Source organism: Rutidosis leptorrhynchoides, chromosome 11 (genome assembly GCF_046630445.1).
Source record: "Rutidosis leptorrhynchoides isolate AG116_Rl617_1_P2 chromosome 11, CSIRO_AGI_Rlap_v1, whole genome shotgun sequence".
Lineage (NCBI taxonomy): Eukaryota > Viridiplantae > Streptophyta > Magnoliopsida > Asterales > Asteraceae > Rutidosis > Rutidosis leptorrhynchoides.
This window is the reverse complement of record NC_092343.1, coordinates 390,243,042-390,258,241: the sequence shown is the minus strand read 5'-3', so window position 1 is coordinate 390,258,241 and position 15,200 is coordinate 390,243,042. Positions and strand designations below refer to the sequence as shown.

General features: G+C 34.6%; 1 protein-coding gene across 1 annotated transcript in view; it reads left to right on the top strand.

Moving 5' to 3' along the window:
- The first annotated feature begins 9,147 nt into the window (after positions 1 to 9,147).
- LOC139876381 (uncharacterized) overlaps positions 9,148 to 15,200 on the top strand; it is a 29,130-nt gene continuing 23,077 nt past the window's right edge. Inside the window, exons 1-2 of the mRNA XM_071863693.1 lie at positions 9,148 to 9,768; positions 12,483 to 12,898. Coding sequence (XP_071719794.1) covers positions 9,318 to 9,768; positions 12,483 to 12,898 — 867 coding nt within the window. The 5' untranslated portion in view covers positions 9,148 to 9,317. The remainder of the gene's footprint in view (positions 9,769 to 12,482; positions 12,899 to 15,200) is intronic.

The window sequence follows — 15,200 nt, the reverse complement described above, 5'->3', positions numbered from 1 at the left end:
CAAACTTGTTAAGACTTGATTAATTGAAATATGTTTCATATAGACAATTGACCACCCAAGTTGACCGGTGATTCACGAACGTTAAAACTTGTAAAAACTATATGATGACATATATATGGTTATATATATAGTTAACATGATATTATGATAAGTAAACATATCATTAAGTATATTAACAATGAACTACATATGTAAAAACAAGACTACTAACTTAATGATTTTGAAACGAGACATATATGTAACGATAATCGTTGTAACGACATTTAATGTACATATATCATGTTAAGAGATATTCGTACATCATAATATCATGATAATATAATAATTTAAAATCTCTTTTGATATTATAAACATTAGGTTAACAACATTTAACAAGATCGTTAACCTAAAGGTTTCAAAACAACACTTACATGTAACGACTAACGATGACTTAACGACTCAGTTAAAATGTATATACATGTAGTATTTTAATATGTATTCATACACTTTTGAAAGACTTCAATACACTTATCAAAATACTTCTACTTAACAAAAATGCTTACAATTACATCCTCGTTCAGTTTCATCAACAATTCTACTCGTATGCACCCGTATTTGTACTCGTACAATACACAGCTTTTAGATGTATGTACTATTGGTATATACACTCCAATTATCAGCTCTTAGCAGCCCATGTGAGTTACCTAACATATGTGGAAACCATCATTTGGCAACTAGCATGAAATATCTCATAAAATTACAAAAATATGAGTAATCATTCATGACTTATTTACATGAAAACAAAATTACATATCCTTTATATCTAATCCATACACCAACGACCAAAAACACCTACAAACACTTTCATTCTTCAATTTTCTTCATCTAATTGATCTCTCTAAAGTTCTATCTTCAAGTTCTAAGTGTTCTTCATAAATTCCAAAAGTTCTAGTTTAATAAAATCAAGAATACTTCCAAGATTGCAAGTTTACTTCCAAGTTTTCTAAATCCATTCCAAGTAATCATCCAAGATCAAGAAACCTTTGTTACTTACAGTAGGTTATCTTTCTAATACAAGGTAATAATCATATTCAAACTTTAATTCAATTTCTATAACTATAACAATCTTATTTCGAGTGGAAATCTTACTTGAAATTGTTTTCGTGTCATGATTCTACTTCAAGAACTTTCAAGCCATCCAAGGATCCTTTGAAGCTAGATCTATTTTTCTCATTTCCAGTAGGTTTATCCAAGGAACTTGAGTTAGTAATGATGTTCATAACATCACTCGATTCATACATATAAAGCTATCTTATTCGAAGGTTTAAACTTGTAATCACTAGAACATAGTTTAGTTAATTCTAAACTTGTTCGCAAATAAAAGTTAATCCTTCTAACTAGACTTTTAAAATCAACTAAACACATGTTCTATATCTATATGATATGCTAACTTAATGATTTAAAACCTGGAAACACGAAAAACACCGTAAAATCAGATTTACACCGTCGTAGTAACACTGCGGGCTGTTTTGGGTTAGTTAATTAAAAACTATGATAAACTTTGATTTAAAAGTTGTTATTCTGGGAAAATGATTTTTATTATGAACATGAAACTATATCCAAAAATTATGGTTAAACTCAAAGTGGAAGTATGTTTTCTAAAATGGTCATCTAGACGTCGTTCTTTCGACTGAAATGACTACCTTTACAAAAACGACTTGTAACTTATTTTTCAGACTATAAACCTATACTTTTTCTGTTTAGATTCATAAAATAGAGTTCAATATGAAACCATAGCAATTTGATTCACTCAAAACGGATTTAAAATGAAGAAGTTATGGGTAAAACAATATTGGATAATTTTTCTCATTTTAGCTACGTGAAAATTGGTAACAAATCTATTCCAACCATAACTTAATCAACTTGTATTGTATATTATGTAATCTTGAGATACCATAGACACGTATACAATGTTTCGACCTATCATGTCGACACATCTATATATATTTCGGAACAACCATAGACACTCTATATGTGAATGTTGGAGTTAGCTATACAGGGTTGAGGTTGATTCCAAAATATATATAGTTTGAGTTGTGATCAATACTGAGATACGTATACACTGGGTCGTGGATTGATTCAAGATAATATTTATCGATTTATTTCTGTACATCTAACTGTGGACAACTAGTTGTAGGTTACTAACGAGGACAGCTGACTTAATAAACTTAAAATATCAAAATATATTAAAAGTGTTGTAAATATATTTTGAACATACTTTGATATATATGTATATATTGTTATAGGTTCGTGAATCAACCAGTGGCCAAGTCTTACTTCCCGACGAAGTAAAAATCTGTGAAAATGAGTTATAGTCCCACTTTTAAAATCTAATATTTTTGGGATGAGAATACATGCAGGTTTTATAAATGATTTACAAAATAGACACAAGTACGTGAAACTACATTCTATGGTTGAATTATCGAAATCGAATATGCCCCTTTTTATTAAGTCTGGTAATCTAAGAATTAGGGAACAGACACCCTAATTGACGCGAATCCTAAAGATAGATCTATTAGGCCTAACAAACCCCATCCAAAGTACCAGATGCTTTAGTACTTCGAAATTTATATCATATCCGAAGGGTGTCCCGGAATGATGGGGATATTCTTATATATGCATCTTTTTAATGTCGGTTACCAGGTGTTCACCATATGAATGACTTTTATCTCTATGTATGGGATGTGTATTGAAATATGAAATCTTGTGGTCTATTATTATGATTTGATATATGTAGGTTAAACCTATAACTCACCAACATTTTTGTTGACGTTTTAAGCATGTTTATTCTCAGGTGATTATTAAGAGCTTCCGCTGTCGCATACTTAAATAAGGACGAGATTTGGAGTCCATGCTTATATGATATTGTGTAAAAACTGCATTCAAGAAACTTATTTTGTTGTAACATATTTGTATTGTAAACCATTATGTAATGGTCGTGTGTAAACAGGATATTTTAGATTATCATTATTTGATAATCTACGTAAAGCTTTTTAAACCTTTATTGATGAAATAAAGGTTATGGTTTGTTTTAAAATGAATGCAGTCTTTGAAAAACATCTCATATAGAGGTCAAAACCTCGCAACGAAATCAATTAATATGGAACGTTTTTAAACAATAAGAACGGGACATTTCAAGTGTGGGTGCCTAAAATGGGTGATTATCGGCGAGTGCTACTTGATGAAGCATATAAGTCAAAGTACTCCATTCACCCGGGCGCGACGAAAATGTATCTTGATTTTAGGAAAGAGTATTGGTGGCCGGGCATGAAACGTGATGTTGTTAAATATGTCGAACAATGCGTCACGTGTTTGCAAGTTAAAGCCGAACACCAAAAGCCGTATGGTACGTTATAACCTTTAGAAATCCCAAAATGGAAATGGAAGCACATTACCATGGATTTCATCACAAAGTTACCAAAGACGGCGAGAACCCAATTTTACTCGATTTGGGTAATAGTTGATCGATTGACGAAAAGTGCCCTGTTTCTTCCCATTCGGGAAGCGATATCATTGGAGGCTTTGTCTAAGTTATTTATCAAGGAGGTGATATCGAGACACGGGGTTCCTATATCTATTATTTCGGATCGAGATACCCGTTTCACATCTCGGTTTTGGGAGAAGTTTCATGAAGATATGGGTACACAATTGAAATTGAGCACGGCGTATCATCCTCAAACGGACGGTCAAACCGAACGTACGAATCAAACTTTGGAGGATATGTTACGGGCATGTATTATTGATTTCAGTGGTAGTTGGGATGAGCACTTACCTTTGGTGGAATTCTCGTACAATAATAGTTATCATACTAGTATCGGGATACCACCTTACGAGATGCTTTATGGGCGTAGGTGCCGAACCCCGATTTGTTGGGTGAAGTGGGTCAAAGAGAAATCGGGAGTACCGATTTGGTTTTAGAGACGAATAGCAAGATTGATATGATTCGGGCTCATTTAAAAAAGGCTCAAGATAGATAAAAAGCGTATGCCGACAAACGAAGGCGTCCGATTAAGTTTCAAGAGGGTGATATGGTGATGCTTAAAGTTTCGCCATGGAAAGGTGTAATTCGATTTCGAAAACGGGGAAAGTTAGCTCCTCGGTTTATTGGGCCATTTAAAATTTTAGCCCGAGTTGGTGAAGTTGCTTACCGTTTGGAGTTACCCGAAGAGCTTGCGGGGATCCATAATACATTTCATGTTTCTCATCTCCGTAGGTGTCTTGCGGATGACACGGCGTGGGTACCGTTGGACGAGATTTCCTTAAACAACAAATTAGAGTATGTTGAGGAACCAATGGCAATTCTTGATGAAAAAGTTAAAATGTTGCGTAACAAAGAAGTGAGGACTTTCAAAGTTCAATGGCGTCGTAGTAAGGGTTCCGAGTTTACGTGGGAATCCGAAGAGTTTGCTTTGGTGTATCTTCCTGCTTGTCATGCGGCTTGGATTGCGAGGTCGCAATCCGGTTCAAGTGGGGGAGAGTTGTAAGATCCTGTTTTCACATAAGGTTGGGACGCCGTCCAGATTATGGGACGTTGTCCCAGTGTGAAGGACTGGATGCCGTCCAGACTGTTTGGACGCCGTCCAAATGGTCTGGCGGGCCAGCTGTCTTGTTTTTAGATATTTAAATGGGTATTTTGGTAATTTCACATGGGGGCCGAATTTAAAGCCCTAGATCAGTTTTTGGAGCATCATTTACTCCATCTACAACCACCACACCTCTTCCACTTAAATTCTAGAGAGAGAGTGTGATTCTTGTGTTAGAAAACTCAAATCGAAGAGGAAGAAGCTTGTTTCTGGTTAGAGCTCGAGTATTAAAGTTGTTCATCTACTCACTAGCTACATTTTGATCATAGTGGTAAGTCTTAACCTTGATTTCCTTGTTTTAATTGTTTAATGGGTTAGGGTTTGGGTTATAGATGAGCATAAAACCCATTGTTAGTGATTTGGGGATTTTTGGATAAGTTTGGGTCATGAGGACTCAAAGACGACTAACCTAGGGTTTTGAAATGTTAAGTTGTGTTTATGGGTCTTAAATGTTAGTAAATCACTAGCACATTAGTGTTTAAAGTGAATGGGTGTATTTGGGATTATTAGTGACCCAAATGAGCGTGTTAACCTTAAAATGGGTCAAATGAGTCTTTGATGACCTAAGTGGGTTAATGGTTGTGAAAATGTGATAACCTTGTGTTAAAAGGGGTATTAAGACCATAATTGAAGTATTGGTAAGGGTTTGACATAATCCCGACCTAGTGTTAGAATGAATGGTGCAAATGGATCACGTTTGCATTATGGGCCGAAAGGCACTAGAATGGAGAATAAGTTAGTTGACCAACTTGAATGGATGATTGATTTATGTGCATAATGTAATAGGTACGTTACCTTGTAGTTGCGAGCTTGGTTTATCAATTCACCAAAGGCGTAAGGTGAGTGGAATAATTATGCGTGTACGTATATAATGTATTTATTTGTGTAGTATGAAAGTGGCATTGTCGCGGTGTTCAAGACACCACATTCTATGTAACCAGTAGTATTGTCGCGGTGTTCAAGACACTACTCATTGTTTGATTGACATGTGGTATTGTCGCGGTGTTTAAGACACCACATTGTCATGGGAGGGGATGCCGCGGTGTTCAAGGCACCACTCATTGTTTTGATTGACATGTGGAATCGTCGCGGTGTTCAAGACGCCACATTGTCATGGGGGTGAGTTAGTCACGTTGTTCAAGACATAACCCGGGGGATTAGTGATTACGCGGTGTATAAGTAACACTAATGGATGTTATGAACTCCGACGGTCTTTTACGAATACCGTTTCCTAGTACGATTGGTTAACCATGGTTGTATGAATTTTTGTATTAGCATATTTAATTGTGAACTATATGCTATTGGTATTGCTAGCTCTTGTGAATTGCAGATATTGGTATATGCTTAATGTTTTGCATAGTTGCCGAATTGCTAGCTTGTGTGCGGTATTGTGTAAGTGATGCAAGTAAGTAGGTTATATATGTATATGTATAACTATTGCACTCACTAAGCTTTAGCTTACCCTCTCGTTGTTTATCTTTTTAGGCTCGGGCTTGGATAAAGGCAAAGGTATTCAATTGGATTAGTGGTCTCCCGCTTGTTTTGATTGGGGATGCTTTTGGGTGATTAGTTTTTGAAGTTTGATCGAGATTGGGTAGTTTAACCCCAAACACCGTGCTCTAGGTGTCGTTTGGAATTTAAACTCTTAAGGTCAAAATTTCTATTTTGAACGAAGTTCGTAAAACGGGACAATGTAGGCCCGGTGTTGTAAAACTCGTTTTGATGATGAAAATCTCTTAGTTTTACTTATTATAACATGTTGTGAAAAGGTTTTCGTTTAAAGGTATCGGGAAGCGGGATTTTGTAATTTGGAACCCAAGATCAGAACCTGACAGTTCATTGGGACGCCGTCCCAATTGTTTGGACGCCGTCCAAGTCTTCAGTACTGGATGCCGTCCAGGAATCTGGACGCCGTCCAGATGTACTGTCCCAGGAAAAAAAAATTAGGGTATTTTTGGATTAATGAAGTCGGGTTGTTACAAATACGCCAGCCTCCAATAACCTTCCACTACTAATTACCAAACACGACATAAATTCATTCATTATCTAACTGCCCAATTGAGTTCAAGCTTCTCTTGAGCTTCAGAATGAACCTTACATCCTTTAATATCCACTCAGCATCATGGTGTCTAATGGTTAAATATCCAATGCCCGCAATATCAAGTATCCTACCATTCTCTAGACGAACCCTACCGGAACAATACCTGAAATTAGTCATCTCGCCCATGCACGAGGCTGCATGAAACGAGAAAGCCGAATGTAGCACCCAAGATCCGACAATAATCCCTCACAACACATCAGCGCATCGTCGATCATTGTAGTCATTGTGCTCCCACCTGATTTTAGACTCGGGAACTTTGACTTATAATTTCTAACGTACTGATAATTCCAACACACTACGTTCTTAATCCTTGATGAACTTCTTGATCTAGCTCTCCCCCGAACGACACTCAAAACGGAACCCAAACATTTGCCTGAATTTTTCCTCCTAATTCCTTCCCTAGGAATTAATTCGCGGATTCTTTCAAAAGTAAGCTTAGTAGTTTCGGATAAACCACTAATCTTTGTCGTCGTGCCAGACCAACTCTCGGGCAATGTGGATAACAAAAACAACACCTCCAGCTCATCTTCAAATTTAACCCCAATAGATTTCAACCGGGGAAAAATCAGGTTAAACTCGTTAACATGATCCACTGCTAAGGAACTCTCCATCACCCTAACATTCACTAACTCCAGAATCAGGAAAACCTTATTCAAAGTAGAAATCTTTTCATAAGTGTTAAACAAAGCTGAAATCAATCTTGCAGTTGTGGTTTCACCCACAATGTTGTAAGTAACATTCTTGACTAGAAAAAGTCGAACAACCCCTAGGGCTTGCCTATTTAACAAATTTCATTGTTCCTGCTCCAAACATTCAGGTTTAACCCCAAATAATAGCTGATAAAGTTTCTTATGATAGTGGACATCTTGCATATGCATTTTCGAAAACTGAAATTAGTTCCATTAAACCTATCATTCTTCACATCACTTCTATCTGCCATTGTTTCCGGATAAAGCTCATAACTCAAGCTCTGATATCACTTGTTAGGAGTTTTAGCAAGCCCCAACAAGATCTTAAAAACCCTAGGTTATCACCCAACTAACAGCAAACAGATAATAGCAAAGTAAATGCGAAAATGCCAGAACGTAAATAATACAAGGAATTTAATGTGGTTATGTCCATATTGCTATTGGTTTAATCCACGGTCAACCAAATAGAAATTCTTATTATAATTCGTAGGTGTTATGGATACAAGAAACTAGGAGTTTAATTTATAGAGCAAACAACACAAGGAAGCAATTCTTTGACTTGCTGGACAAGCTTGAATGTCGCGCCTAGTGAGGTCTTGGTCGCCAAACGCAACCCACATGATACATCAGCTTCTCAACCTTCGATCAATATTCACACGTTTTGACACACCACCTCCCATTTAGTAACATGTCCCCAAACGTGATATGCTCCAAAATTTGACTTTTTCTTTTTGTTCAACATCTACACCCGCAACACTTGAGTTGTCAATAAGTGGGTTGTAATTATTAATGGACAAAGTACTACTTTTTACTTTAACAATGTGCTTGACATCTAGCTAGTATAAAGTCTATGTAAGCTCCTATATACTAAATCTAGAAATATCATGCGTGTAGTGTTAAGCTGACTTGTACTCGTGTTTTGTGTACAACTTTATAAAATTATCGTATAATGACTAAATGACGATCAAACAGAAACTCGCCCAAAGTTTCAAACGTGATCTCCCGTAATTTTATTCAATAATCTAAAAAACTGAAGTTACAAAAGGTCCACAAGATAAACATTAAAACCATAGAATTAGACGGACACGTTCAATCCCATCTCGACTCACAACCTCGACTCGGATACCATTTGTAGGATCCGTGAGTTCTACATTACTCTAAAACCAATTAGTAATAGAGGGAGGTTCCCATAAACTTATATATATATGCACACAAACTTATATATGCACATTGTTTCTTTCACATTCCGATGTGGGACACAAAAAAACCGATTAGCTCCAACACAATTTGTATCTACTTCCAACTCTTCATCCGCAAGTTTCCTTTCTCCATATCTTCAAATTCAGCCCACCAGTTGGAACGAATTCGGCCCATGTTGGGCTTCCACTTGGGCCCATGGAAAATCCATCAAGCTGTTGGTCCACACCTGCATTAGTTATGGTCTTTTCAACTATTGTTGACTTTTTTACCCATCGAATAAAATTGAAAACTGGTGTACCAATTGTGGATACAATTTTCCAAATCATTTCGTTTAGTTATGTATCTAGAATCAAGAATGTATACAAATCATATATCTGATCATCATATTTACATATAATAATAATAAGGAGCAGAAAGTTACAAATATATTATTTGCCTAATAGAAAACACACAATCATATATCTGATCATCATATTTACATATAATAATAATAAGGAGCAGAAAGTTACAAATATATTATTTGCCTAATAGAAAACACACACGTTACTTTGAATAAAATTCTATAGGGAACATTCCTAGTAATTACACTTGTGGAAAAACAGCAATGAACCATCTTCATTATCATCAAAAACATTTCTCATTTCACCATTAAAAACCCTCACTCCATCTTTTAATCACACTTCAATCACAACTCCAAAAACCACCATGGATCGTCTCCTTTATGAGACCGTTCTCAAAGGCGACGTATCCACCTTCTTAAAACTCGTCCAAGAAAACGAATCTCTAATCACACAAACAACTCGCGAATCATCAAACACTGTTTTACACTTGGCAGCTCGTTTTGGGCACGTAGAATTAGCATCAAAGATTTTAGATATTCGTCCCGAATTGGTTTTAGAGGAGAACTTTGAGCTAGAAACATCGTTACATGAAGCATGTAAAGAAGGGAATGTTGAGATGATGATGTTGTTAATTAATGCAAATGAAGGGTTAGTTGGAAAAATGAATTGTAGAGGTGAAAGTGTGTTGTTTGTTGCTTGTGAAAGAGGGAATGTAGAAATTGTGAAGTATTTGTTAGGGTTACAATGGCTTCTTATGCATGAAGTTGATGCATTTATGTGTTCTATACATGTTGCTGCTGCTGCTGGACATACAGGTATATATTGTACAGTTTCAAACTAATTTAAGCATCATTATATGAACTATTGGTGCTAGAGGAACGACTTGGAGTGCGTTTGTTTACCTCTTCATTGAATAGTTCAATGCTTAATACTGAACCATTTAACCTTCAACGCGTTTATTTCTAACTTTTGAATGACAGATGGTGCTCAATAGTTCAACATTCAACGCTAAACTATTCAGAGCTGAAATTCTATCTTAATCATCAAAATCATCAAGCAAATTTAGGACATAAAGTATATATAATAGTCTCTTTAAATTATATTAAGAACAGTTATTAAAAAATAGTTTTTTATTTATGTTAAAGGTTAATAAAGTAATTTTACACCATTCATACTACTAGTTCAAAATGATTAGTAAAACCGTTATTGTCAATTGTCATTAGAGAAAAAAGGTATAAGGTATAAGATTTTCTCTGTTCGGGTTACCCGGAAGGGCGAGTAATCCGACTTCATACTCTGATGTACGCAGCCCAGCAGGATTACTCCCTGGCTGTTTCCAACTCATCCCTAGCCACCACTAAATATTCGCCATATACGAGATTCGAACTTGAGACCTATTGTCAATTGTCATTATAAAACGTTATTCAAAACTTTTAAATCACTCAGATTATAAACTATTCTGCATTTGAACATTTTGTTTTATCAAACGCACCCAAACGCACCCTTATTCCCTTCGGTAGCACAATTAAAAGAAGTCAAGTATACTACTCGCGTGTTTGTAAATTTTATTTTATGTATTATTATTATTATTATTATTATTATTATTATTATTATTATTATTATTATTATTATTATTATTATTATTATTATTATTCAAAAAGTCATTACTATTATTATTATTATTATTATTATTATTATTATTATTATTATTATTATTATTATTATTATTATTATTCAAAAAGTCATTACTATTATTATTATTATTATTATTATTATTATTATTATTATTATTATTATTATTATTATTATTAAAAGACACCGTGGTCATATCACTATCCACCATCACATAAGAAGCAAAAGTCGACCATATCAATTCGTTTACTTTGACATATTAAGTCGCCTATGGGCTATTTTCCTTTCCATGAATTTGTGTCGACGGGTATTTAAATAGTTTATGGTCTATATATTAAGAGCTGAAAAATGATTAATAAATCGTAACTAAGTGAAGTTTATACTACACCTTAGATGGTAAATCTATGTCTTCTGCGTTCATACTACACCTTAGATGGTAAATCTATACTATTATTATAGATCATAAACTATTATTACAGTATCCTTCTTTCGAATAGGGGCTTTCAGATAGGCTTCCATTAAAATATATTAACTACTCAATACTGTTTGGGACTTTCTCCTACATTTGGTAATTTTGTCACGAAAATGAATAGAGTTCTTCTTTACATGGATCATCACTTAAATGCCATTTTTCCATCTTTTCTGTCTCAGAACTCATAAATTTTTATTTTTTCTTGCTAATTTATCCGCGCAAGGCGCACGGTGCCATCTTGCTCCTTGCTTCCTAGTGGTAGCAAAGACGCAAGGTGCCTCTTGTGATTTTGCTTCAACCTGGGAGCAAAGAGCAATGTGACTCTTGCTCCTGTTTGCATACCATAATCAATGTTTTACCTTCAGACATTTCATTACGTGCACTTTAAGTGCCTAATGACATTGTCGAACCATGTACATAAAAATGACCCGATTTTATTTTTTGTTTTGGTTTTTGCACACATTAGATCCAAAAAGATATTTTAAATGGGTTGAAATTCGTCCAAGATATATTCTCAATACAAAAGAAAATAGTGCTTGGAATGGTTGAAATGGTACACTTAAGGTGTTTGATGAAATGTCTGAAAGAAAAATTGATTATGGTATGCAGGTAGAAGCAAGAGACATCTTGCTCCTTGCTCCCAGGTGGAAGCAAGGTCGCAAGAGCACCTTGCGTCCTTGCTTTCACCGGGGAGCAAGTAGCAAGATGACACATTGCGCTTTTACGCCTTGCGCGGGTAAATTGGTAAAAAAAAAAAAATATATGAGTTCTGAGACAAAAAATGTAGAAAAAATGATCATTTAAGTGATAATCCATTTTTTACATTTTTAACTTATGTTCTTAACTACTCCTTATGGCAAGTTTTCTCTTAATAAAAATTTAAAATAACTCATTAAATAAATAAATGACAAATTAGACAATTACTAAAATATCTTAGATTAAAGTAAAGTGACAGTAATTCCGGTAGGCAAAGATGGTGTGTTTGTTTTCACTCTTAATTGAAAGGTTCAAATACTGAATGATTCAACGCGTTTGTTTCTGACATCTTGATGCTGCATGGTTCAACATTTAGTGCTGGACCATTTAGAGTTGAAACACACTCTCAACAATTATGCACATAAATTTTGTGTAATATCCTACTAAAATCATATCCTAAACACTTCTCAAACATGTATATTGAAATTTTATTCATACAAAGCATTAATTCTGTTATTTTATTTCATTGCATTGTTTATTCAAAATTATTACTCTGTATCAAACTGCTTATTACAATCATAACCAAGTTCATCCAAACACACCCTATGAGTCTAAAATTAACTTCCCCTGATATGATTGATGTTGTTCATTTAATAAAGTGAAAAATATTAGTTTTGTGATATGAACAAATTAAGATACTAATATTCTCATTATGTTCTTCTATTGTAGAAATTATTAAAGAGATACTTAAGGTGCGTCCTGATTTTGCTAAAAAGTTCAATTCAGAAGGATATTCACCTTTACATCTAGCTTGCAGCAAAGGCCACGTGGACACAACAAGGGAGCTACTATGGTTCGATCCTGATCTCATATCTCTTGGAGATCATAACGGTTGGACACCGCTACATTGGGCGGCGATGAAAGGACGATTTGGAATTATTGGTGAAATATTATCCATAAGTCTTGAATATGTTGAGATGGTTACTAACCATGGTGAAACTGTTCTTCATCTTGCTGTTAAATATAACCAGTTCGAGGGTTTAAGATACCTAATGGACACGATCAATGTTATAAAACTCGTGAACATACAAGACAATGATGGTAACACAGTATTGCACATAGCAACTGCCGGAAAACTCACTACGGTAACCTTTTTTTGAACTCTTCGTATTAGGTATACCTGGCAATTGAGACCCAAACACTCAAATTCGGGTAAAATGGGTCAAGCTTTCGGGTCAATTGGGTCTTGAAAAAAATTAGGCCTAACAATGTAAATCAAAACTTAAAAAAAGATTCAAATATTTTTCTCTCAAACCTAATGAGTCCTATACAAAAAATGAATGAACGGGTCTAATGGGTATCAATACTCAAAGATCAATAAATAGAAATAGGTCTGATGGGTTTTGTGAATAGGTCAAATGGATCGAGAATAAAAAGTTTCATCCGTCAAAATTTTATAAAGCATTCATATTTATATCATTTATTATGTATATTAATGTTTCTTATGTATATTTAATAAACAATAATAACTAAAATAATGTGATAAATGTAAAAAAAGCGATGTAACCCATTTGACCCAATTGACCTGTGACCTGTTCCGACCCGTTACCCAAACTGACCAAACCTGACCCATTTTGACCCGTTTAAAAAATTGACCCATTTGACCTATGACCCATTTCAACCCAAAACCATTTTGACCCGTTACCCAAATCGACCCAACCTGACCCGTTTACAGGCATAGTATTAGGTATTGATTTGTACATTATAGTTTTTGTTTCGTACACCACTATATTTTTTTTTTTTTTTTTTTTTTGCGAACGGCTATTTCGACATTGAAAATTCTCAGTTGTCACCCACACACGCATTAGGAAGAAACTCTTCACATACCATTGCCGCATTGGATACTCGTGTGCTTTGGATTAAACCGAGTGGCTTAGGCCGTACACATTTATTCACCACAACAGAATCCTTCAGAAAACCTCCCCTGAATTCGGACGTGCCCCAACTAAAACTCAGATACAACCCCTAACTTATACTACTCAGGCAATGCCTCAGTGGTTTTGTACACCACTAATTGTAGTTTAAAGTAGGACAAATGACCTGAAAAGGTCACTAAGTTACACAACTGATAACAAAGGTAATATGAGTACTGTTGATACATGAAAAGGACTCTATACTTCACTTTGTCACGGTAAAGGACTATGATTTCAAATCGTGTAAAATTGAAGTAATATTGTCTTACTCATTATCGTCCGTTATGGAATTTCGCTAAGTGCTCACATGTGCTTGGTGTGTGAGGGACAAAATAACACAGCTGGTCCCTGAATCTTATCCTCACCTTCTTCTGTTCCTAACCTTCTTTTAACCAGATTAAATATGAACCTAATCATCAATAAGTAGTACATATAACTTAATGATTCATCTGTCACTTCAGAATCTACAAATTTTAAACACAAACATTTACACAGACCTACGATACTCCATCACTCTTACCGGGTGTATTTAAAATCATCGTCAGTATATACAAATTAGATACAAACATATGCACAAACTTACCAAAACATTTACACAAACCTACGAAGAACATGACGACATGATTAATTTCAGCGGGTATTAGATTTAGGGGTTTTGATTCGGGTGGTTTTCAATTCAACCACCACGATAATCACTAATATTGAACCCTCAAAATCACCGGTTATCATCATGTGCCTGGAATACGAAAATCATTGGGAATGATAGAACAATGTGTTGTATACGAAGTTATATCACAACCACCGAAGCCTTGGCTTGAGTGGTATGAGGTGTGATTCAACATGGAATACTGTCAAACCAGGTTCGATTCAAACTCCAAGCGGGAGTTTTGTGATGACCCGGAAATTTCTGACCAAATTTAAACTTAATCTTTGTATGAGTAACATTTTCGACACGATAAACAAAGTCTGTAAAACTGAATCTCAAAATATTTGAACTATTTTCATATATTCAAATACCTTTCGATTGTTCTCGACGATTCGCGAACAATTATATGTATATAGATACATATATATATACTATAACTTGAAAACGTAACAATGTATTAATTTTTTTGATACCGTACATTAAACTTATTGGTTTAAATATTTATTTGAATATATATGATAAGTTGGAATATTAATTGTATGAATAACTTACGACGTATATTTAAAACGTGTTTATGAATGTTGAAAATATATATTAACTAGGTCATAAAACGATTTGTTATTATATATATATATATATATATATATATATATATATATATATATATATATATTAACAAATAGCGAGACAATGATTTATAGAAGTAAATGAACAAAACACTCGAAAGTTTAAGATACACTTTGAATGATATAGTTTATTGATAATTTAAGACTATATTTTGACAAAAGTACGAGTCACAAAATGTATATTGCGAGTTTTCTAAACGTA